This window comes from Astyanax mexicanus, chromosome 11, assembly GCF_023375975.1.
Source record: "Astyanax mexicanus isolate ESR-SI-001 chromosome 11, AstMex3_surface, whole genome shotgun sequence".
NCBI classification, from domain to species: domain Eukaryota; kingdom Metazoa; phylum Chordata; class Actinopteri; order Characiformes; family Acestrorhamphidae; genus Astyanax; species Astyanax mexicanus.
In genome coordinates this window covers 30,404,707-30,428,434 of record NC_064418.1, presented here as the reverse complement: position 1 = coordinate 30,428,434, position 23,728 = coordinate 30,404,707, and the positions used below count along the sequence as shown (strand labels likewise).

Below are 23,728 nucleotides of genomic sequence, written 5' to 3'. Positions count from 1 at the left end.
CCCTGAAGATCCGGAAGAAAAGGGCGACCGTCTTGTTGTTACTGACTGAATGAAGGGAGACACGACCATTCAAAACTAGGTGTGGGGGCTACGGTGCCCGAAATGTTTATATATATATATTTTTTATTTATTTTATATTTTACTAGCACGCTTATGTAATTCAGAGTAAGTATAATAATTAACTATGAACAGTTATTTTAAAATAATATTGTTATATTAAATCTCAGACACCCTCCCCCCCCTCTTTTACATTGACTTTGGTTTCTTCCAAAAGTCACAGCTGAACTGCTGATGATGGATGGTGCATTAGTATAGCTTGTCTAACCCATTTCTTAACGTTGGAAATTGAACAGCACACTTAATTTTCTCTCAGCTCAATGAAAGGCTGGGTTTAATGGTTTAAACTATTAGTATGCTGTATTTTAGATGTGTTATTTTGAGATTATTTATTGCTAACGTTCATTAAAACATTTATGTTTTGTTATATTTAAATTTATAAATAAAATTATGCTTAACATTATAATGTTTAAAGCAACTCTGATATATAAAGATAGTGAGACAAATAAAGCCAAGTTTCTAAAAACACATTTCTACTGCAGTACAAATAAAAAAAAATAAAAGCTCAAGGCCAGTAAAAAAAAACAAACAAAAAAAAAACATACAGTATACTGGGAGGCTATCTTGTTAACCAGCTATTGATCAGCAAAGGGACGTCTTAGCAGGGCTAACATTACTGGCTTTTAGTATCCTAGTCTTTCAATACTTTATAGTTCAACTGTTTTTTTTTTACCTATGTCTGGATAACTTTTACAAGAAGAGTGTTTATAATTGGGCAAAAAAGGCTGTTGTCCCTGAAATGTCCAATGGAGTACGATGGTGAATAAGGGGCTCTGAATGCCAGTGCTGAGACACTGATGTGAAGGCTTAAGAAAACATTAGGAAAATAAAAAAACAGAGTCAAACCAAGCACTGAAATGTGAGTGTATCATAAAAGGTATATATATTATTATTCCATTTTTTTGGTACAAAATAAACATTAAGAAAAATAACCAAAACAGACCTCTTAAGTTAAGTATAAACTTAAGAACTTAAGAAAAAGCATTTTTGTGAATCCCCAGTTTAATATTTTCCCTCTGATTTTTGATCCAGCCATCCATTTGTACTGACAGCAGCAGATAGTGTATATCAATTCTAGAATAAAATTTTGGGTTTATACAGTTTGTGTTCTACACAATTACATAGTACATTAAAAAATGTGCTATGTAAGCTGCACATTTGAGATTTGATTTTAAGCCTTTTATATGAGAATGGCACTGACAGCGCTTCTGAAAAAGGTCACCTCTAAAACTGCTGATTCTAAAGAGTTTAGAGTTGCATGCCCACCTGTAAGACCAGACTTTTTACTTCTAAAAAAACAAGTCACTCAGATCTATCCTTAAAAACAATTGCAGAAATTCAGCAACCCAGATCAGTTGTTAATTCAAAAAAGTGACAGACAAGTGTTACAGAGACATTAGTATTTATTTCAATACATGTGTACTACAAAAACATGTTTCTGCACACATAACCATTGACCATTTCACAGTGGCAGCCTCGATTGCTTTATTTGATGTACACTCAAGCTTAAAGAGTAAGATTTACATTTTGGAAGCATAATATGCTAAACTGACACAAACATTTGTCTTCATTTAAAGACAAAAAAACATTTGACAAACAAATGCATAATATTGTGGTGTATGCACGGCTCAGTAAAAAGCTCTTACAGTGAAGATGGGGGATGGACATAAAGTTGAGGTTATATAGCTATAGCTATAGCTTTAGGGGCACAATATGCCCGAATCCAATCCCTAAACATCACTCACCTTTTATAAGTGTGTGAAAACCTACATTAGAGCAAAGATTTAGACCTTTAAAGATTTAGATACACAAGCAAGTGTCGTCTGCTACATAAGTGCAGGGTCACTGAAAGACACGGTCACACCAAAGTCCTCCTTGTAGATGTCCCAGGTTTTGGACTTACGTGGGTTGTCCAGTTCCTCCCTTGACAGATAGAGCCTGTTTTGGGACCAAAGCATTATAGATTGCATTCAAGCAGCAGTCCATATGATTTTTCCTTTTACACTGAAAGCATGAAATGTTTACTAAACTGAGAGGGGACAAAATATCAAAATATTCTAATTAATGAATTAAGTGGCCTGGCATTTTTATGTATAAAATCTAAAACCAGAGTGGTCTGGTAGGTAAACAAATCCAGTGTCTGCTTCTGAGGACAATGGACAGCAAAAACCTCACCTGTTGTTCTCTACAAATGAAGTGTTGAACCAGAAATAGAAAGGATAGTCCTCATACCCCTTTGGAAGACCCTGGGCATAGAGAACAATAGAGAAAAAACATTTTGCCAAACAACTGGAAAAAACGATGTCCATAAAATCATTCTTACGTTACAATAGATTGGGAACTTACAGCCCTGGATTCAAACATGACCTTAACATCACCACAAACCACTGGCCCTTCCTGAAAGCTGATCACCACGGCATTGTTTTCAGTATCTGGGAACAGCTGGTAAAATATGAGAACACAGTATATGAGCGAACAGTAAAATAAACACAAAGGAACATAAGACAAACATCTGAAAGACCTTTCCCAACAATTACAATGTGATTTTTGTTTTAGTGGGCTGCTACTGTCTTTAAAGGTTCAATATTATGAGCTTATTGAATATTTAAAAGTTGTTCTTTAGTACATATTTAAAATATGATTTGGGGTTAAGATGATACCGATTCACAAACGCTTTCACTAGTGTATGTATGTACAAAATCTTTTAATAGTGTATGTAAGGCTGTTTTTTCACACTATAGTTTGTTTGCTCTGGTCCAAGTCAGGTAATTAATTGATTCTCTTGGAGCATTTCCCTTAATATTTTGTTGTTTTAACAGAGGATAAAATTCAAGCTCACCAAAATGAGTCACAACAATCTTTGTAATCTCTTTGGTTGTTGGTCAGAGCTGTCTTGGCTGGGAGCAAGAAAGTAAACAGATTTCTGTGCAGTTTAACATGGAACAACAGCAGAGGTGGCATGTGTTCATTTGACTGACTCCACATCTTAAAACTGAGTATGCTTGACAGATGGGTTGGATCAAGGTCAGATCATGTTCTCATCACAAACCAACCAATTCAGAGTTCAGACCAACAGTTCTCAGCAGTCTCATTGCAGTTGTGATTACTGTACTCATCCATGTCCAAACAAACAGCACTACACGTAAATATGAACAGTTTATTTTGACAAATAAAAAAAGTAGGTGTGAAATCACCCTAAACTACTAAATCATTTAGGGGTTGTGGGATTAGCCCACTTCACATGTCTGTTCTGGATATGCCATATAGCTCTGGTTTTAATTAGGAAACCACTGTGTTTAAGGTTCACAGTTTTTCACTTTTTTGTACTGAAACTACTCTTGTCATTTGACTATGAGGAAGTAAATACAGTTTTATACTGTGGAAAACCTTTAAAAGTTAGCTTACCCTACAGTTCGTCTGCGTGGCACAGACACACTGGAACACCTGCTCTCTTTTCACTATGATCATCTTCAGATCACTGCCATTGCCCTTTCCCACACCTGCACAACAAACACAGCAATGCCCAGGAGCATTAAATTACATAACCAATACACATAACAGTGCAGTCACTCTGAAAGGAGCAGACTGACTGCAGATTTTAATTGGAACTACACAGGAAACAGCCCCTAAACATACACTGCCCCCCAAAAGTACTTGATAAGTCAGTCTCATTTCTTTATTTCTGCTTTAGACTGAAAACAAATTGGGTTTGACATTAAAAGATGAATAGGAGACAAAAGGTCAACAATTCAGCTTTTGTCCGAACTTACCAATTTGTCTTCAATATTCATCTTTAAATTATATTTTTGTTACACCAAAATGTTTTCACTAGAGCAGAAGAAAAAAAAAATCAATTGGCCTCAGTGTTTCAATACTTTTGTAGGAGAGTGCAGACATACAGCTCTGGGAAAAAAAGAAACCACTTAAAAATCTCATTGAAAACCTCTGGAATATAATCAAGAGGAAGATGGATAATCTCAAGCCATCAAACCAAACTGAACTGCTTGAATTTTTGCACCAGGAATGGCATAAACTGATCCAAAAGCAGTGTGTAAGACTGGTGGAGGAGAACATGCCAAGATGCATGAAAACCATTTTTTTCCCCAGAGCTGTATGTTTAACTACTTGGTCTCAGTCTTCAACTGAGCACAGCAGAAACTAAAGGAGCAGTTCTGACACACTGAATATATACATACACATTCACCTCACCTCAGGAGAAATACAGTACCTGCGCACTCTCAAACTAAACGCTGTCAATCAACCATGTACACACCATCGTACCCGTGAAAAAAAACCCTCCTCAGCTAAAATGAATAAGTGAATCCAGTTTGGATATGGCTTTAGACATTCAGCTGAACAACTATGGTGATGGGTTAACCTAAAAATCAAATCAAATACATATAGAAAACATTGATGATGTCTTTAAATCAGTGAAAACTTCAGCATCACCTTTGCCTCCTTTGCAGTGGATGGCAATGACATTCCCTCAAACTGGCAGTGTAGTTCAACATGTCACTGAGAACACAATAACACAAAGTTCAATATGTGAATAAGAGCTTAGGTTCTCTGCCCAAACCCAACCCAAGGTCTGACCTGGCTCGAGATTTCCCACCACTTTCCTCAGGTTCCTCGGGCTAAAGAAAATAATATAGTTATAGGTTATTTTCATTTTATATAAAGCTATGAATCAAAATATAGCAGAAACAAATCAAACTGTTTTAAAAAAAAAGTTGCACAAGTGCAAAGTGCACACTGTCCATATTACGCACTTCACCTGCCGCTGCGCTTTCCTCCAAATGTGCTGGCTGCTTGGCAATGCTGCATCAGCAGCAGCTCGAAAAGAAGCGGTGGCTGACTTCACATGTATCGGAGAAAGAGTGTGCTAGTCTTCATCCTCCTGTTTGGTGTGTTGGGGCATTACTAGTGATAGGGGGAGTCCTAACGAGTGGGTTGGCTGTGTAAATTGGGGAGAAAATAAAATTATAAAAGAATTTATTTTCTTTTCTTAAACCATGTTATATTATACTAGATTAGAGGAAAGTCATTCAGACATTGTTGTAGCCTAATGTTTAGGCCTTTGGATCATTGTTTGCATTGTTCATGTTATAATCTTTTGGAGATCTGTTCCTAATAATTAATAATATTTCTCTTAAATAATAGGTCTTATTCATTCTTCACTCATTCTAAACAGAACGAAAATGTTTTTTTAAAAGCTCAGTTTTAATGCTCTACTTACTCAAAAAAGGCCAGGTTTAATTCGGGCTTTGGCTCAAAATGACAGTGTATGGGGCAGGTTGGGTCGAGCTCTAATGTGAATCCTTATACTGCATTCCATCTGAACTAGGAATTCAGAACTGGAAATTTCCAAGTTCTAAGTAGAACATTTCAACTGGAATAAACCCACAAGTTCAGAACGCAAGATGGCTGCACCAAACATCAACAGTAGTAAAAGCAGTAGTATTTTACGTTTCATTAGCACGTCTAGCTGTTCATGTTTCCATTGTGTGTGTGAATGTGCGTCTGGTATCGCTGACAATGCAAAAAATTATAACCTGGGACATATCATGTGGGACATTTTTTGGTTACATTTGCTATAAAACACTGGTACATGATTAATAATTAAGTTGTAGTAAACATGAAAGTCTTTAGCTTATTTTATAATTCCCTCTGGAAAAAAAGAAAACAAGGGTAAAATATGTATACACATGTAGATTACAAATAGTGTTAACCTATAAATTTAAATTATTTTCTGTGCCTTTTCTACATTTTAATGACCATAGCGTGTTTAAAACATCAGAGTAGACAAGAATGTATATCAAAACTGATTATAGTAGGCCTATATTTACATTAAATATATTTAAATAATAAAAAAAAAAAAAACATTTATTTAAGCAATGCTAAGACACAATCTTCAATAATAAAATGTGTCAAATTCTGAGCGCTCCATAATGTAGGGCTAAATTACTTCACTCTGCACTGATGTATTAATCAGCTCAGGCCCATTTCAAACACTGATAAACATTTCTAATGTTTAACCTGTAAACAGTATTTCACACTTTCATCAAACATGATATAGAATCTTCTGTTTAAAACTTTGAACAGAATCAATTTTTAAATAAACTAATTTGGCATATATCTGGCTGTCAGGGAATATGTTTAGGTTGTGTCTATATTGTGTAGATTCTTTATTTTTTAACAGCTTTTAAATGCATCTGTTTAAATGTTGCCTTCTTGTCACCATTACTGGCAATTTACTTGCATATATAACCAATATGCTTCCCAAAGAGTGGAAGAGAGCAAGAGCTTAATTACAGCCTAAACACCTAGATTTTTCTCTGTGAATTTACAGTTATATTCCATCTGAAACTCCAATCAAGTTATCAAATTATTTTTTAAATAGCTTTTCTCAGTCGATAAACAGAGTCGATAAACGGAGTCGATAAACAGAGTCAATAAATGGAAACACAAAGATCACAAAGAGTAAATATGACTTTGTTTTTTTTTTTTGTTTTTTTTCCAAAACTTATCCAGGCCTGAAAATGACTATTTTCAAGTTCCTTGACTTTTCCAGGTTTTTCATGACCCTGTTCCACAGTGCTTCATATACACCTCAATAATAGCTAGTTATGTACAGGTGCAAGTTTCACTTATAGGGTAAGACATTTTTTCGACATATTTTGTACAGTTATTTTAACAGAACGTTGTCGACTCAGGTGTGAAGTTATTCCCAGCTCCAACATCCAACATAAAAGCTAAATGGAACACAACGTTAACGGCAGAAGAAGCATTTGAGTAAAGTGCTGCTCATTACTTACTCTAATGACGGTACGTTATGGTCGTCAATCGTCACTCGTTGCACTCTGTAATGGAAGAACAGTGGATCGTAGCCTTTTTGACCTGAAACAAGACCAAAGCTATGCTCAGCACCACTCATTTATTGAGTGTCTCCAGCAATATAATATAATATTATATGATCTAACTTACTGCAGAGATTGTAAACTCTGTAATGATCGGGATGCTTTGTGTCCAGAAATATGGCAGCTTCCTAAATACAGCAAATTGTAACATTGTTACATAAAAATCTGTTTAAATCAGTAATTCAGCTAAAATAATTGCCTTCTACAGACTTTTCAGTTTTATTTTATTTTCTTAATTGTTAAGCTTACTTTTATGGGATTTCTGTAGAGTGCCTGCTTTCCAGGTGAGGGAAAAGACATGGCAACAAACATTATTAACTATTGGATCCCAAACCATAAGCAGAAAATCTAGATTCAAATAAGATTACATAATTAGGTAAAGCATCCCAACCTGTGACATAGGTGAGATCCAAATCAAATCCATCCTTTTTGTTACCGCCTTTTGTTCTCAGATACCTGCAAGATTCACAAATGCCACAAATCAGCATACAAACAGTAACTTGGGTGTATTTTAAAAGGTTTTGATGGATTTTAATAATTTTCCAACCTATTTCTAAATACATCAAAATGTTTAATTGTTTTATTTAATTCTCTCTGAATCATGATGAAATAATCAAACTGTAATTAAGTTTAACATTTCATTAGAATCTATATGAATAATTGATATAATTTAATTAAAATAAAAGAATGATGGCCAGCACCCATTTAGATCCTCACCTTTCTTCTAGCGACCTTCTCCAGATCTTTCTTCTGAGAGGCCAGACGAAAGACACGCACCAGGATAACTATCCTCAAAGCCCTCAGGAAGCTCACCACCCTGTTAATGATAGAGAAAATCACATGAATAGCTAAGAAAGAACAACATGTAGATGAATAGTTTACCACATCATCTGAACACAGCATTTGTTCTTTGCACTGTATGATAATTTAATGATGAATGGACTAATCTGCGTCATGAAGTAGCTCCGTAAGTTAGCAAACTAACTTACATAGCTAAGCTGTTTTGGTTCTACTGTCCCCAAACGCCCCATAAACTCGAGCCACGAGACTCATATAGCTTTCATTGCCAAGATTTTACCTGCTATCACTAAAGATTAATAAGATAAATACACGTTAGCCCTGTAAATCCACCTAACGTGCAAATGATCTTAACGCCAGCACGAACGAGTAACGGATTAGTAAACACGCAGGTAACCCTCGCTGTTTCTGAAAGAAAACTTCTGCTCTGTCTCTGTTTATACAGCCATGGTTTGGGTTTAAAGCTGGGTTTGTTGTGCTGGATATTTGCTGCAATATTATGAACTGAGATCAACCAGTGCTAACCAGTGACTTTAAAAAACAAATAAACACAGCTGTTACTGGACTGAAGGGGTTTTAAATATATTGTAGCGTCCGCCTGGACTCTGAAAGAAGGACCGAGTAGGCAGTTTAAGTCGCTTTATTGACCTAACTTAGAACACAGGTTGCTGTAGGCCGCAACCACGCCGAAAACTTAGTGTTGTGTCGTTCATGAACGATTCGTTCGAATGAACGAATCATTTGAGTGAACGAACTGAATCCAATCACTTCCCCAGCTGATTCGTTAATTTCTCAGTTCAGTAGTTAAGCTCAGCAGCGACCCCACAGGCCGGCAGGGGAACTGCTGTGTGGTCTGTGAATCACTGAATCACCGGCGAATCTGGTGGCGGAGACTCTAATTGCGAGGAAACTTGCTCAATGCTCAGTGATTCCTTCACTCACTGAACTGTTATCAGGGCTGGCGCTCTCGAGAAAGAAAAACAAGGTTGAGGCCTGGTAATAGTAATAATAACGTATATTGTTATCGTGGTTATTTTTTTTATAATATTATTACTATTAGTAATAATAGTTGTATAACAAGCATATTCATAACCAATAGACAAAGTTTCTGAAGTAAAGGGCATAAGGCCACCTTTATCATGATGATCCTGTTTGGATTTAATTTGTTCTGCACCCACAACAGTGAGCGTATGAATGTGTCTTTGTTTTATTTATATGTATTTATTTTAGTTTCTTGACCTTTTGTTTTGCACTACAGTTACGCTATTTATTTTCAATTTGATTGCACATTGAAGTTGATACTTTCTTCTGAATGTAATTTTTTTATGTTAATTTTGCTCTTAATGTAATATCTATGTTGCAGAAGTTCATACTTATTTTTTGTATTATGTTATTTGTAATGTGATTTATATATATAAATCACATTACAAATAACATAATAAGAAAAGTCTCCCGTTTTTTTACAAGTGTTGTAAAATATATATAAATAACAAATATTGAAATATGTAACTAAATGTTGGGTTTATTATACCCAACATTTAGTTACATATTTCAATATTTGTTATTTATATATATTTTTACAACACTTGTAAAAAAAAACGGGAGACCTTTCCGTCTCCCATCTTTTTAGTGAACTTATTCTAATGGTTCAGTTCATCTAAAAGAGCTGTTATGCCCATCACTACGAAAAATAACAAAAGGCTAGTGCTAACTGGTTAACTCTAGCTCTCACTCTCAGCACACACTGGCAGCTCTTCTCTCTCTCTCTCTCTCTCCCTTCACACACACACACACGCGCTTTCCTGCTCTGCCCCTCCCCCTACCCCAATCACAAGCCCAGCACAGAACAGAACAGTGAATTCACAGTGAACAGAATATAAAAGCAGCTTCGCTACAATATAGCTAATTATTAAGAATTTAAAGATTAGGCTCCTGAAAGCCAGTAATGTTGACCCTGCTAAAAAGTCCAGCTCAAAATCAGAAGAAAACATTCCCTATACTCCCTATATTTAACGATATAGCCTCCCAGTATAAAGTACGTTTTTTCTGCTTTTGAGATGGATTATTAAGTAGAGAGTGTAAATCTGTACTGCAGTAAAAGTGTGTAGTTTCATAAACTTGGCTCGACCTAAATTTGGCTCACTATCTTTATAGGTCAGTTGCTTTAAAACAAAGTAATGTTAGCATAATGTAATGGAAGTGTGACTATTTTCACCGGGTAAAAGAAGCTTTTTTTTAACACAGGGGGACTAATTTCATCCCTTAATTTAAAACTTCACAGTGCAGTTTACACTACACTGCAAAAAAAAAAAAAAAAAAAACTAGACATAAAATATATGCAAATTAAGAAAAATATATGTATTAAGCAAAACAAATCTGCCAATCGGGTAAGCAAAATTTTCTTAGTAAGATTTCTTACAAAAAAGCAATGGCAAAGTCTCAAAATGAGTGAAGTAACACCTAAATCAAGCAAAAAAGTCACTGTTTATGGACACAAGAATCAGAATAACTTGATTGCTGCTTAATTGTGCTTATTTTGAGTTCAAATTACTTAAAATAAGGTACAAATTCCAAGTAAGAATGATTAAGATAACTATCCCTAAAATAAGCAAAATGCTTAGTAAGACAAAAAGTCTTATCAGAGAAGAAAATAAGATTTATTGCCTTAAATTTAGATAATTTCACTTGCTAAGATTTAGTTTTTTGCAATGTAATGACTGTGAACAACTTATTACAATATAGATAACTAACTACCTATGTAGTTATGTATGCATTAGTATGGTACCTAAGCTGTCAGTCCTCTGCTATTCTGAGCACTTCAGAATAAAGATGAATCATATTTGTCAGCAAGTTCTTAGATTTTAAAATGCTATTTTATTATATACACACACACACACACACACACATATATATCATATACATATATATAATGAGAGTACACCAATTTAGCTGTGAGTAAAGGAGAGATTCTAGTTGAGAAACTGTTAAAATGAAATGTAGTTTTAAGAATGTCAATTAGCAGTATTGCCATTTTATCTCAGTTTTGGTTGTCTTTCATTTTTGCATCATCTGAACCTGGGAGTTGTTCTTTAAATTGTCAATATGTCCATACATACACCTTGTTTTAAATAGCTTGTGCTTAATTTAAATGAAACAAAACTTAAAAGCTGGTGTTTTAATAAATATTAGCAATAAATAATACACATCTAAAACAGTAAAACCATAAATGTAATACATACTTTTTATTTGACTAGACTAGGCTAAAATGTTTTGTTGACTAAATGACTAAAGTGTGACAAACAAAAGACTAAAACTAAATTAAAGTCACCTGTCAGAATGAATGCTGGACTGTATCTGTACTTAATTTTAAATACTTGTCATTCTTAATTCTCTGTTCTGAACATTTTCATCCAGGCTTGCTTGTTTAAAAAAAATAGTTGTTTTACTAATTCTATTATTTCATCATTATAGTGTGTATCCTGCAGTAAAGTTATTTATTTGGTTACTTTTTTTGACATTTCTAGTTTAGTACATTAATTACAAATACAGGCAGTGTATAAAATGGTATGAGAGAAGTGCTGAATCAGGGGTTTGCCCAGGATCCCATACAAGCTAAAAGCAGTGTATGTTAATGAGACAAATGTATGAAATATGGAGAACTGTAGATCTTCTTATTTGGATAAACTATTACAGGACTACAGTAACTATGTGAAAGTAAATCTACAGATCTTTCTCTTCTGTAAATTCAGGCCCAGTCCCCGAAGACCCAGCATCTTCAGTGTCCTGGAGCTCAAGCAGCAGCACTTGCCACTCCACCGTCTCCATCCCCACCCGAAAGAGGAAGATCAGCAGAAGGAGGCTTCCAGGATGTAAAGAGGAGGAGAGGAGAGGGAGAGCAGATCAAAGCTTTGTAAATTGCTTTCTAAATAAGTGTTTTTTTTTTCATTGTTATTGCTTGTGTCTGTGTTTTCTATTTATTTGTTACAAAAAATGTAAATGTGGGTTTGAGGGCCTGATTTAAGTGTCTCCCTATTTCTTCCTTTTTTTCTTCTTTCTTTTCCCTTTTCCCCAAGATCTCATGACCTCTCGCCACAGAAATAACTTTCTGGTCTCAAAAAAGTAAACAGGCACAGTAACATATTTTGATAGTTTGAGGTGCTACACATTTGGTTCCTACAGCACATGTGAACCTACAGAAACTCAATGCACAAACAATAAAATAATCCCTGTCAATCATCTTGCATTACTGTTACAGAAACTAAACATCCACAGGGTCTAAAAGTCTAAAATTGCCCTATACTGGAAACTGAAAATACTGGTAGTGCCCTATGATAGTGAATATTAAAGTTGCAATAAAAGAGCAATACATAGAACAATAAAAAGCAAAGAAAACTAAAATTATTGTTAAAAGTTTTTTTATCCAATAGCTTTTATAAATACATTTTATTGAATGAGAAGATACATTATTCAGAACATTATTCAGTGGGAAGAAAAGATTGGTGTAATTTATTAACAAAGGAAGAAAATCTACAAAAAAAACACTAAATATTTAAACACTAAAATATAACAATATGAAAAGAGAGTTATCTGACAAGTATTTGATTAACTGCTACATTATTTCTGTAAAGACCAGACATTTCTGCTTTGAGAGAAAAAAAAACATTTTACTCTTACTTTCAGTTGAGACAGTAATTCTTTTAGGGATGAGCCTGGTGTCAATCTCCTCATAGACAGGTCAGCGGAAGTCTTCCTCCTCTTAGAGATCACTGTGAGAGAGACAGAGAGAAACATGGAGTCAGTTCAGTAGAAGAGAAGACTGATGACAGATTGAAGTACTAATGATGATTAGAGAAAGTACAGAAAGTGGATTGTAGATGATCTCTGAATCCCCCTACCTCTCCTGAGCACTCTGTTCTGATAAAACAGCACAACCAGAAGCACTAAGGCCAGGAAGAGCACATATCCCAGAACCAGGAGAGACACTGGATAGATGGAGGGAACAGCTGGTGGAGGAGTTTGTGGAAGTATGATTCTTCTTGTCTGTGGTTGAGAATCTAAAAAACAAATATACAAAATGTATAGACAATTTATACATGAACACAGTCCTTTTATTGGATGTGAATAATTTTGTGATGAATATTATGGAAGAATACATATGAAATGTCTATAAACACAGAATGATCTAGACAGACTGGTGCAAAGCACATACAGACTCTCACTATTGTTACTTTCTATCCTTCCCAAAAACATTACAATTATTAAATGATGGAAACCAAATGTGTGTGACCAACATTATGATCAACAATAGTTACCGAAGTTGCTATCAAGCCTGTTTACAATGGAGAAAAGTGGTCCCTGACCTTGCAAGACAAAATGTCCCATCTGTCCTCTTTTATTATTTAAAGGCAAAGTATGATACAGGAAGCCTAGTGAGTGAGCATAAAATAACAATGTGATGTAAGTATTTTTCTCAAGCATGTGTAAAGTTTCTGTAACAGTTAGGAGGCAAATATATTCAGTTGTGTCTGTTCCTCTGACCTCCACAAGTGACTCCAGCACTGTGGGAGCAGTCAGTGTGGTTCTTCAGGGAATGAGGACAGTCCCACATGTGAATCTCATTCCCTCTACACTTCATTCTGTTCATCCAGATAGTTCCTCCACCAGAACCATCAGCAGCCTGCAGACTACCTGAGCATCCCTGATGTCCCAGAGGTCACCACATACAGACCCCCATGTTTTATTATGATACACCTGCAGCCATCCAGAACAGCTTCCTACTCCTCCCCTCAGCCTCAGAGGAATGTGCTCTACAAACACACCACAGACGGAAAAAAAATATTATCCATCAAAGTTTTACATTTACAACAGTCGTATATACTGTATGATGAAATATGTTCTTATAGAGATGTGGTAAACCACAAAAAAGCATTGTAAGATGAAAAATATATACAAGCAGAAGAGAGCAGGAGAAAAAAAAACAGAAGTAGCCAGAAAAAAAAAAGCACTTACCTTGTTTTACCGTTTTAGTTGAAACAGTTGATTTTTTTAAACTAATATTTTTTTTAAATAAGATATTGCTTCTAATAGAGTGTAGTTTGTCTGTCTTCAGCAAGCTGTCTGTTACACCTGTTATTTCCACCACTAGGGCTGTGCCATATCGTATCAAACGCAAAAAACGATACTATACCCTGAAATATCGTGCCATATCACCCACCCCTAATTACGACTGCAGGGCACCACTGGGGTTGCTGTTTTTATCTGTCCAATATTATTCATTTTACTTTATTATTAATTATATAGATTATATAGAGTGCATTAATAGTATCATGACTTTCTGGATCACTGATGTCTGTTACCATCTGATAAAAAGTCTTGTATTTTTTTATATCGTAGTTTGGGGGGGTGCCATATCATATGCAAAAACAGAATTTAATTTTTATTTTGTTTCAGTAGTGTATTTTTAAAATAATATCTTTAATTCAGTGTTTTGTCATATCACCAAGAGTACTGTTATCGCGATAAATGCCATGAAACATCGTGATATTGTTTTAGGGCCATATTACCCACCCCCATCCACCACACCTGTCCTGTCTACACCTGAATTCCTCAGACTTACATAGACACTCTGATGGACTCCATTACCCAGAATCCCTCTCTAAACCTTTGTTAAAAATATCACTGTAGAAGTGTTATCTAAAATATGTTAAAGTGCAAAAAAATATGCAAACTACAAATAAAACAGTGCGAGCAAAGACAAGAATTGCTTATTAGTGAAAGCATGCTGGCAGAACATGCAGTCAAAAAGAAAGAAAATGTAGTTTATCAAAGACATGATCATTTTGATAATGATAAGTTTTCTTACTTGAGCACGGTCTCTCATGAGGAGATGAATCACACAGCCAATTTGTCAAATAAAAAAAAAAAAAAAAAATTATGAAATTCCAATTACAAACTACATTAGTTCTAGCATTCTTTAAAGTCTTTAACACCTCATCATATCTGCCTACCTGAGCAGGTAATGCAAGCAACCTCATTGCGATTATCACACCTGTTCTCCCCCCAGGAAGAAGATGGACAGTGCCACAGAGTGGAGTCATGTTTCCTACATTTTACATTATCCAGCCAGTTAGGAGCTGATTCCACTCTTGCTTTAGACCAAGACTCACTGCCAGTTCTTCCACAGTTCAGCTCTCGACAGATCAATTTTGCCGTTTCATCAGTCATCCCATTTACACACACATTCCCCCAGGTTCCATTATAGTACACCTCCAGATTCCCCTCACAGCCCTCAGTCAGTCTGATCTCTTTATACTCTGGCGGGAGAAAGATAGCTAGCTAGTTATGCACATTGATTTAAACGTGCAAAAGTTTCTTCTTTAATTATTCAAAATGTACCTCCAGTTGTACATAGATAGGGCATTGGTACTTGATTACAAGATCATTACAAACTGAGCAATTCAAGATACGAAGTACCTGAGCACACGACTCCTACATCATCCTTGTGTCCACATTAATCCTCTCCACACAGCTGATATCTGCAGTTCCACAGAGACACCTCGTTCCCCTCACACTCCACCTCATTCAGCCAAATGGGTCCAGTTCCAGATCCAAACCGGGCTGGTACTGGTACTGGAGCACTGAGGGCGACTCCACACTGCAGCTGTCTGCAGACCACCTGCGCATCCTCAATATCCCACAATTCATCACTCACTGTCCCCCATGATCCACTGTGGAAAACCTCCAGCCTTCCTGCACAGTCTCCCCCAGAACCAACCAGCCTGATGGAGCTGTGGACTGTGTTAGATGTACCTAAAATTTACACAAATACAAAAGATGTTTTCAAACTCCTTTCACAAGATATGTGTTGTGTATATGTACTCATATTTGCCAAATAATTATTCTCAAATGTTCAAAAATATGGATAATAGAGGCACTTTTGCATGTTATCATACATACAAATAAAATTATACATTTATTACCTGTGCAATGCTTACCAGAGCAGGTGATGTAGAGCTGTACTGTGGAGCTGCAGTTAACTGCTTGTGAGCTGCTGCAGTTCCTCAGATGAGCTTCACTCCCAGAGCAGTTGAAACCCGTCACACACATGTAGCTGTGTTCTGGACTGGATGAAGAGGAGCTGGAGATGTTGAGTACAGAACCACAGCCCAGCTGTCTGCAGACCACAGAGGCCTCAGACTCACTCCAGGAGTCCAGCAGAACTCTCCTCCAGTCCTGCCTGAAGAACACCTCCACCTCCCCCTCACACTCCATCCCTCCAGACAACCGCACTCCTCCCTCATGAGACGCCAGAGAAGAACCTGAAGAGAAAAAAATATATTACTTGGCTTAAAATGAGGGAGTAATAAACTTTCAGTTATTTATTATACTGCAACTGTAAGATCTCACCACTACAGATAACTCCAGCATACTGTTCATGAGAGCATGCAGTTCGACTCCATGATGAAATGGGACATTTTAACAGGTGTGTTTCGTTTCCCTGACAATCAAACACATCAGCCCAGATCCGGCCACTCCCCTCCCCAAACCAGTCTGACCCCAACACAGCCACAGAACTCCCACACTTCAGCTGAGCACAGAGGACACTGGCAGCTCTCATATCCCAGCTTACATCACACACTGTACCCCACTCACTGAGGTACTGGAGCTCCACTCGACCAGAACAGGAATCTGAGCCGTTCATCAGCCGAGCCTGAGTGTGACCTGAATTTACAGAGGAAAAACAGTAGGCAACAATAATACAATACAATAATAATAAAAAAAAAATACAGTAATTACAAACTAATTGCTCACAGTTCAGTACTAATCTAAATCTTTTACAAACATACTTCATCATACCAGAGCATCTTAGTCCCACATCCTTGTTGTGAGAGCAGTTGGGTTTCAAGGAAGGAGATGTCTGGCAGAGGTACATATGAGATTCGTTTCCTCTACACTGAAGCTCCTCTGACCACATCTGACCCTCTGCTCTACCAAAAGCAGCTGCTCCCAGAACCTCCACAGGAGAACCACAGCCCAGCTCCCAGCTGCACACAACCTCTGCATCCTGCTGGTTAAAGTCAGCATCACACACTGGAAGCCAAGAATTCCGATGAAGCTTCTCTACTCTCCCAGAGCATGCGTGAGGACCACCAACAAGTCTTCGCTTGTCACCTACAGTATAGTATTTGTGTACATTGATCATCAAAAAACACTGCACCCAGAAGAAAGCATCAGATTACAAGGCTAGTCAGAAGAAAGATGTGCTATGCCATGGCTAAACACATTGACAGGTCAATCCACTAATCCACTAAAAAGTGCTGGATACTGTTGGACCCACGATCAGCACTCTACCACATCGCAAAATCACATTAGTGAAAGCACATTAGGAATGCCACACATCTGACATGTTGCATTACACACTGTATGTGTAGTTCCTTAAATATTACTCATCTTAGTCTAAATGAAATAATTTATTATTCCTCACACTGCCTGTAAATCAATGGTAGACATAAAAAAAAAAAACATACTTATAGTTTTAGATAAAAAAATAAGACTTTGTAAGTTTCTTTTAAAATGGTCACCAAAAACAATTCAACATAGTCAAAGTCTAAACATTTTTTAATATGTATAAAACTTTTGCTTTTTGACTTCTCTGCAGCACTCCTTGTAAACTTAAAAAGTCTGGTTAGCCCTCAAGGACATAAATGACAAATCAAATTAAAGGTTTCTTAATGTTTTAATGTCTTAATATCTTTTTTCATAATATTGTGCAATACAGAAATCAATCAAACTGGTGGATTTGTGTCTCCGTCACCTGTCTGTTATCTGAATTTGGTGGATGTGTGTTTTTGTCAGTGTTTTGTGTGAAATTGACAAAAGGAAGTGAAATACCTACCAGAACATGCCAGTCCCACATCATTATCATGGGAGCAGTTGTGTTTGAGTGAAGATGATTTTGGACAGAAGTGAATCTGAGATTCGTTTCCTCTACACTGAAGCTCCTCTGACCACACCGGACCCTGCCCTCTACCAAAAGCAGCTGCTCCCAGAACCTTCACAGGAGAACCACAGCCCAGCTCTCGACACACAACCTCTGCACCCTGCTGGTCAAAGTCAGCATCACACACTGTGACCCAGCTCTCTCCATGAAGAACCTCCACTCTCCCAGAGCAGCGAGATCTGCCCACCAATCTGACCCCTAAATTAGTTTATAAGAGAAAGAGAACATGTACATTAACATTAACACACAGCATCAAGTACTTGGAAACCTTAAGAAGTTCCACAGGGTTCTACTGTAGGAACGATGAAACTAATATTAGTGAAGAACTGATGACAGTGAAAAACTGCAGTGTGGGCTTACACATGGAGTCAATTAACAGTTTAAGCACTAAACACAAACAAATGTACTAATTAACTGCTTAAAATATATAAAGATAAAAACTCTGTCCATGTACCACTGAACTAAGGTGTAACTGTAATTAACTAAAAAATATTAACGCCTGTTTCGTTGTGAATGGGACTTCTGCATGGAAATCCATTATTTTCTACCAGAAAGGAAAGATTACAAAAATGTATTTCTCCATCATGCCTACAGCAATAGTCTTTCTATAATTAAGTATTGTCTTATAGTGAAAATCACTTTTCATCTCCATATAATAATTTGCTTTTTTAATAATTTGACTTAGTATATCAAGTTATTACCTACATTTAAGTACTAGTAAGACCCGGTAAGTATTTTGTATGTGCTAGTTCATACAGAGAAATCACACTGTAAGTTATGGGAACTTAAGCTCTAAAACACAGGCTGTATTATAAGTGTTAACTAGGTTTATTACAGCTTATAGTTTTCTTCTATACAGTAATTTGCCACATTATTTTTTAAACGCAAAACCAGGTCTGAGATTGAGCAAACAGTGACTGATCTAGTGGTCTTAACCAAATAAAAGTGGGTTAATATAGGTGAAAGTAGGTCATGATTATGGCAGATTAGGAAGAAATGCTATAATAAATAAATTGTGCACAACTGATATACATTCCAACGACAAGTATTTTAAGATTTAGGAGAGCTCACCTGAACAGATGACTCCAGCAAGTCGATTACAAATTTGTTCCACCCATCCAGCTGATCTACAGTGCTTCACTGAAGACTCTGATCCACTACAGTTCACATCATCCATCCAGGCTGATCTTGGTCCAAACTGAACATTTTTAAATACAGCCTCCCAACAGCCCAGCTCTCTACACACCACTGCAGCATCTCTTATATCCCAGTTTTTACCACACACTGATCTCCATGTTCTGTTATAAAAAACCTCCACTCTCCCAGCACAGCGATGGCCACCATCCACCAACCTCACACTGTCTGTACAACAGAGAGAGAAAGAGAGAGGAAAAGATGTAGAAATCTGAAAAATCAGACTGAATCTCAAAATTAATACATAAGCCATTTAGCTCTTACCAGCACACACCAGTCCCACATCATTATCATGGGAGCAGTTGTGTTTGAGTGAAGATGATTTTGGACAGAAGTGAATCTGTGATTCGTTTCCTCTACACTGAAGCTCCTCTGACCACACCGGACCCTCCCCTCTACCAAAAGCAGCTGCTCCCACAATCTCCACAGGAGAACCACAGCCCAGCTCCCGACACACAACCTCTGCATCCTGCTGGTTAAAGTCAGCATCACACACTGTGAACCAGCTCTCACCATGAAGAACCTCCACTCTTCCAGAGCAGCGAGAGCCATTAACCAGCAGGACTCCTAAAAATTACCATGAAAAAAAGAAAGCTTATTTATCAGTAATGATAAATGATTAAGCATGATGATGCTAAATATTGCACAATGAATGATTCATAAATGCATTGGAAAAAACTAACGAGAGTATAAGGATTCAAAATAAGTTCAGTAAAGCTATGAATTACATTAAACAAATTAATAGGGATCAGCAAAATTATGAAATCAGTAAAAAAAAAAAAATCAGTAAATTAATTGTTGGTTGAGAATTCCAGTGTACAGCACAGTTTGGTGATTGCTCAGTTTAAACATACCAATTTACCTTGGCAATCAACAAGGATTTAGGGTGGGTTAAAAAGAAAAATCATATGTGCTGTACACTTTGCCTACATGGCAGATAATGTACAGTCCCTGTTTACAGTGTTTTACCTGAACAGATAACTCCAGCATAGGACACCCCTAATCAAAATGTATATTATTGTGACTACAGAAGGAAATAAAAATGACCTAATGTTTAGAACACATAACATTGAAGTGGACACGTCTATTTAGCATTTTTAATATTTTTTCCCTTTACAGTTTCAAAATAACAAAAATAAAAAAGATATTTTTTAAAAAAAGACAGAAGTGAGTCTGAGATTTGTTTCCTCTACACTGAAGCACCTCTGACCACACCTGACCCTCCCCTCTACCAAACGCAGCTGCTCCCAGAACCTTCACAGGAGAACCACAGCCCAGCTCTCGACACACAACCTCTGCATCCTGCTGGTTAAAGTCAGCATCCCACACTGTGACCCAGCTCTCTCCATGAAGAACCTCCACTCTCTCAGAGCAGCGAGAACCTAAAACCAGCCTGGCTCCTAAAATATCACAAGAGCATAAACAATGAGATAACAACAGGATTTAATAAATGAAAGTCAGACAGCACAGACACACAATGTAACTATTCAATACAGTGCACATATTATATGAACATAGTGTAGCTTGCCTGAACAGATGACTCCAGAATTGTGGGTTTCATTGCAGTCATGTTTACCCCATACTGGTGATCTACAGTTCTTCAGTCTAGACTCTGATCCACTACAGTCCACATCATCCATCCAGATTGGTCCTGATCCTGATCCAAAATGAGATTTGCCCAGTGCATCTACAGCTTCTCCACAGCCCAGCTCTCTACACACCACTGCAGCATCACTCATATCCCTGTCATCACCACACACTGTTCCCCACTGCCCTCTATGAAGAACCTCCACTCTCCCAGCACAGCGACTGCCACCATCCACCAACCTCACACTGCCTGTACAACAGACAAGGAATAAAGAAAGAAAGAAGCGAATAAAAAAAAAAGAAATAATAATAGGTCTATGCTTCTTCAGCGTCGCAAGGTTATTTAACATAATTCTTAACAGATTTCGCTAATTCAAACAGCCCGAAAATGTTTTAAATAGCTCAATTTTAACGCTCTAATTACTAAAAAATGGCTCGGGTTCAGAATGACAGTTTATGGCTCAGGTCGGGTCTGGCTCGGGCAGAAAGTGCATGGATTTGGGCCGGGTCGGGCTGGATTTTTGGGCCCGATCAAAGCTCTACCGCTCCACACACTGCAGGCTTTTTGCAGCGGGGGAGCCATACACTTTTACAAAAACACAGTTAACTCTGGACTGGAAATATTCCGCTGTTTTAATCTTTCCAGACCTTGTCTCACCCCTAGGCTATTTTAATTAAGTTTTTCCAATAGCAAACTATTTAAAGTTGGCTTATTTAACGTTATATAATATTTACATTCTTCATGCTGATGCTAAACTAATGGTGGGAATACACATTCATTGAACTCTAGACGAGAAATATGTGCAGTTTTAATCTTGCAAGTTTTTTTTTAATCGCTAGGCTTTTTTATTGAATTTTTCCAACAACAAACTATTTAAAATGGGCTTATTTACATAATATTTACATGTAAGTTACTTAACGTTACTTCTAATGCTAATATAATGCGGGGATACACTTTTAACACCTGACCAGAAATATGTGCAGTATTTTAACAAAACAATTTCAACAACAAGTTGGCTTATTTATATGAAATTTACATATAACGTTAACTTTATTCTTCACACGAACACTGCGCTAATGCTAAGCTAACAGCGCTAAGCTTACACCTGAGGAAAAATATTGTGCTGTTTTAATTTTCTCACACTTCGTCATTAAGCTATTTTATCTAGGTTTTTCCCACAAAAAAACTATTTCAAATTAGCTTATTCATAAGACAAGTTTTAAAAATCTGCTCATTTTCAAATGCAATTCATATTACATTTAAACTATGGCAATGTTTAGCTATCCTTAGACAACTAACGTTAGCTAACTACCTAGAAAGAGAGGCAAGGCCAGCACGTGCAGGTGGTGTAAGACACTACAAACACATACATGATCATAAAATAAAGGACCTGGTCGAACTTACCTTATATCTTAGTAGCACAACAAGTCCTGAGGTGAGCTGAGCTGAGCCTAAATGAGCTGTGCTTCCGCAGCAACTAAAAATGTGCTGCTTGGCGCGTTGTGGAGTTTGGGTTGTGATTATAGACTGTATAAAAGTATGGACTGGACGGTCCCCATTTACTCTCATTAAGGCGTTTTAAAGCCAAAATATGGCCGAAATGGAAGCTGCCATCTTGCCTGCGCTTGCAGAGGCAGTAGAGGCAGAACTGGCGTGACAGAGGTGGGAGGCGGGGGGCGGGGCCGTGTGACTGCTCAAACCCCGCCCACTCCACGTAATTTTCACCAAACAAGTTTAGTTACTTTACTTAGCTAACCTGAGTTGGCTAACCTAGTTAACTATCGTTAAGTACCTAAGGCTAGGTTAAAAACCTAACGTAAATACTAAAATTAGGGAGAAGAACGAAGTATGTGTAAGGGACAGTATTAGTATACCAGTAACGGCATTAGAAATGTGTGTTACCACTAGGCACCTGTAGGTGGTTAGATTCGGATAATTACAGTGTTTTTTGGGCAGGAGAAAAAACAAGACAAGCAGTAAAAAGCCAAAGGAGCCTCACCTTTTCTGACCGCAGTTTTAGGATTTAGGAATTAGGAACATGAATATAAGTACCTAGTTTTCTGTTTATAAGCATTTTAATCGTTTTTTGTTCAGTTTTCTTGTGTATTATTTTGTAAAGAAATAAATCTTTGGTTTGGAAACCTAAAACGCGAGTTGGAAAGTGAGTCAAGAACCGCATGGATCTACAGTATGAATACTAATGAACTGATGGAGAGAAATGATCCACTTACCAAAAAAAAAACTGGAGAGAAAGTTTTCCTGAGGGTACTGTAAAAAAAAAAAAAAAAAAAAAAAACACTGGGGTTATTAACAAAGGAGTGGGGCTTGCAGAATGTACAGAAATCAACTTTCCAAAAAAATCCTGGATGTGTAATTTTAGATTAAAATTCCGTCATCTTTCATTCAGTTGAATGGAAATAGGCTTTAGGGTTAAAAGCTGTACTGAAACCAGCCACCAGAGGGCGTAAGAGACGTTGTGGCTTCACTTTTCAACCCCTGTCGTGCTGTCTATACTTATATACAGTCTATGGTTGTGATCAGTGCGGTCTCAGCAAATCAGAGTGGTGTTGACTGGTTAAAATCAACCTAACAATTTTCCGCACAGATTGCATTTTCAAATAGACAAATACATACATAAATACCTAAATTCGTTAATTAATTAAATAGATACAAAAATATAATCTACTAAATAATTAATAATAAATAATTATTAACAAATGACGCTTAATCAAATAGTCTATATTCATACTGATTAACAATATTTATAACAATGATGTTGATATATTATAAATAAAAAATTATATGTATTCTTTAATAATGTCAATTTCCTGCACCCGTCACCATAACGTCCAAAAAAGTTACCTAGTCCGAAGATCAAATGTTTAACTGCATATTGTCCTCCAAGTTGTGGTCATAGTTAAACGTCCAAATCTTCTGCAATCTTCTGAAGGGATACGCGTGCCTCAAACCTTGCTTAAATGTACGCTCGTTTAACCCTTGTATGGTGTTCATATTTTTGTTACTCAGACAGTGTTCATGGGTCTGGTGGACCCGCTGCATTTTAATGTTTTAAATTCTGCAAAATTATGGAATAGGTCCAACTCCGTTCCATTT

The 23,728-nt window shown here is 36.8% G+C and overlaps 1 protein-coding gene across 1 annotated transcript; it reads right to left on the bottom strand.

The window, feature by feature from the left end:
• Positions 1-1,502: 1,502 nt before the first annotated feature.
• LOC125805009 (deleted in malignant brain tumors 1 protein-like) lies at positions 1,503-22,865 on the bottom strand. The gene is made up of 23 exons (XM_049485215.1): positions 22,846-22,865; positions 20,555-20,863; positions 20,383-20,426; positions 17,728-17,986; positions 16,689-17,003; positions 16,239-16,553; positions 15,827-16,150; positions 15,306-15,641; positions 14,695-15,145; positions 13,371-13,639; positions 12,728-12,886; positions 12,507-12,598; positions 7,752-7,851; positions 7,426-7,490; positions 7,284-7,307; positions 7,102-7,162; positions 6,933-7,014; positions 4,887-5,071; positions 4,567-4,751; positions 3,523-3,617; positions 2,464-2,559; positions 2,293-2,363; positions 1,503-2,055 (listed from the first exon to the last, which is right to left on the bottom strand). Exons 2-8 carry the CDS (start codon positions 20,763-20,765, stop codon positions 15,343-15,345), a joined length of 1,767 nt encoding a protein of 588 aa, XP_049341172.1. The 5' UTR covers positions 20,766-20,863; positions 22,846-22,865; the 3' UTR covers positions 1,503-2,055; positions 2,293-2,363; positions 2,464-2,559; positions 3,523-3,617; positions 4,567-4,751; positions 4,887-5,071; positions 6,933-7,014; positions 7,102-7,162; positions 7,284-7,307; positions 7,426-7,490; positions 7,752-7,851; positions 12,507-12,598; positions 12,728-12,886; positions 13,371-13,639; positions 14,695-15,145; positions 15,306-15,342.
• Positions 22,866-23,728: the final 863 nt, after the last annotated feature.